General features: G+C 36.9%; 1 protein-coding gene across 1 annotated transcript in view; it reads right to left on the reverse strand.

Moving 5' to 3' along the window:
* Positions 1-288: 288 nt before the first annotated feature.
* Positions 289-2,030, reverse strand: part of HELRODRAFT_176619 (hypothetical protein) — a gene marked incomplete at both ends in the record, with an annotated part of 8,596 nt that continues 6,854 nt past the window's right edge. The window contains 4 exons of the mRNA XM_009023947.1: positions 289-401; positions 888-986; positions 1,151-1,257; positions 1,465-1,654. Of these exons, the coding sequence (XP_009022195.1) occupies positions 289-401; positions 888-986; positions 1,151-1,257; positions 1,465-1,654 (509 nt within the window). The remainder of the gene's footprint in view (positions 402-887; positions 987-1,150; positions 1,258-1,464; positions 1,655-2,030) is intronic.

A 2,030-nucleotide genomic window follows, 5' to 3' on the forward strand; every position in this document is an offset into this window, starting at 1 on the left:
TCACTCACTCGCTCATTCATTCAGTCATGCATACGCGCATGAATTCATAGAATCTGAAACCTAACCAACGAGCAAATATTCAAACTATTCAAATGTTGAAAAGTTGTGAAGGAGCTGGATCGATTTGAAGCAGGTTGGGAGGACTGGATAATTTGGAAAATGATAAAAATATTAAAACTGTTTAATCACTTGCCAAAAATTAATAAGTATGAATACAATTTAAAAAAGAATTATTTTATTATTGAATTTGAGCATTCGTTCGCTTGGAGCCAGCGGAGAAAATGAAAACTAGAAACCAGCTTGAAGAGAGTTGAAATTTCGAAACTGTTCAATGGCCAGCAGAGAACCAGCATAAAAATATTGAAGTTGGTTCTCGCTGTAATTCTGTAGAATCCGTCCTCCTTTCATTCGTTCATTCATTCGTTCATTCATTCATTCATTCATTCATTTATTCATTCATTCCTTCATTCACTTTTTAATTTATGCAACAGATGAAACAAAAACGCGTTGTCAGGTTCGTAATTGTTTTATTCAACACACATGACAAAGTTTGAAGTCGCAGAAATAAATACTATTCTTTTATTTGTCATTCATTCATTCATTCATTTGTGCATTAATTTGTTTATTCATTCATTTCTTCGGTCATTCGTTCATTCATTTATTCATTTTTCGTTTGTTCATTCATTCATTCGTTTTACATGCACGTACGTATCAATACAATTCAGTAGGTGGAAAACTGTCTGTACAATATCAACCTTCTCATCGCCACCATCATCATCGCCATCATCATCATCACTATCTCCCTCATTATCATCATCGCCATCAATCACAAAACATGACGTCATTCGTCATCATGACGTCATCGGTGAGCAAGTTCAAACTCTGACCTTCGACCTCAAAATTTTTCAGACAGCCAACGTAACTGAGGTAGAACTCTGCCGGCAGACCTTCTGGAGGTCTGCTGTGTAATAATTGCCCACCACCACCTGATTGTAATGTAGGTAATGATGGTGACGACGACGATGATGATGAAAATAAAATCAATCATCATTACGTCATTAATCATCATCATCGTCATCATCATCATCATCATCATCATCATCATCATCATCATTCTCTTCTTTCTCCCCATCATCATCACCATCATCACCTAAATAGATATATCCATCTGTATCTAAATTATTGGCGCCTGGATTGGTCAGCGAATGTTGTGGGTGGTCAGAGTGGTCCACTATTAAGGTCATTAACCTTCTGTTTCTGCCATGGTGATGATAGTGGTGGTGATGGTGGTGATGATGATGATGATAGTGATAGTGATGGTGGTGATGATGATGATGACGATGATGATAGTGAGGGTGATGATGATGATGACGATGATGATAGTGAAGGTGATGATGATGATGATGATGATGGCAATAGTGAGGGTGATGAAAGTGATGGCGATGATGAAGGTGATAAACTAACCTATGCACAAAAACATGGTGCCATTTATGGTCACCATAGACCAGCACATCCGATCTAACCACCATCATGTTATCAACACCCTCCCTACCCAAATCAGCCGCCAAAACCACCCTGCCATCCACGAGGGCAAGAGCCAAGAAGTCGCCATCGGGAAAATTTTTTGATGATTTTTGTAGTAGTATTAAGCCGTCTGGATTCGATGGTTTTATGTAGAAACTGTATGCGTTCGTCGGCTGGCTAAGTTTTCTGGTTGGTTGGTTGATTGGTTGATTGATTGGTTGGTTGATTGGTTGGTTGGTTGGATAATTCATTCATTCATTCGTTTGTTCGTTCGTTCGTTTATTCATTTATTCATTCATTCATTCATTCATTCATTCATTCATTCATTCATTCATTCATTCATTCATTCATTCATTCATTCATTCATTCATTCATTCATTCATTCATTCATTCATTCATTCATTCATTCATTCATTCATTCATTCATTCATTCATTCATTCATTCATTCATTCATTCATTCATTCATTCATTCATTCATTCATTCATTCATCAACATCACAACCTA

This window comes from Helobdella robusta (genome assembly GCF_000326865.2).
Source record: "Helobdella robusta unplaced genomic scaffold HELROscaffold_38, whole genome shotgun sequence".
In the NCBI taxonomy this organism is placed as follows: domain Eukaryota; kingdom Metazoa; phylum Annelida; class Clitellata; order Rhynchobdellida; family Glossiphoniidae; genus Helobdella; species Helobdella robusta.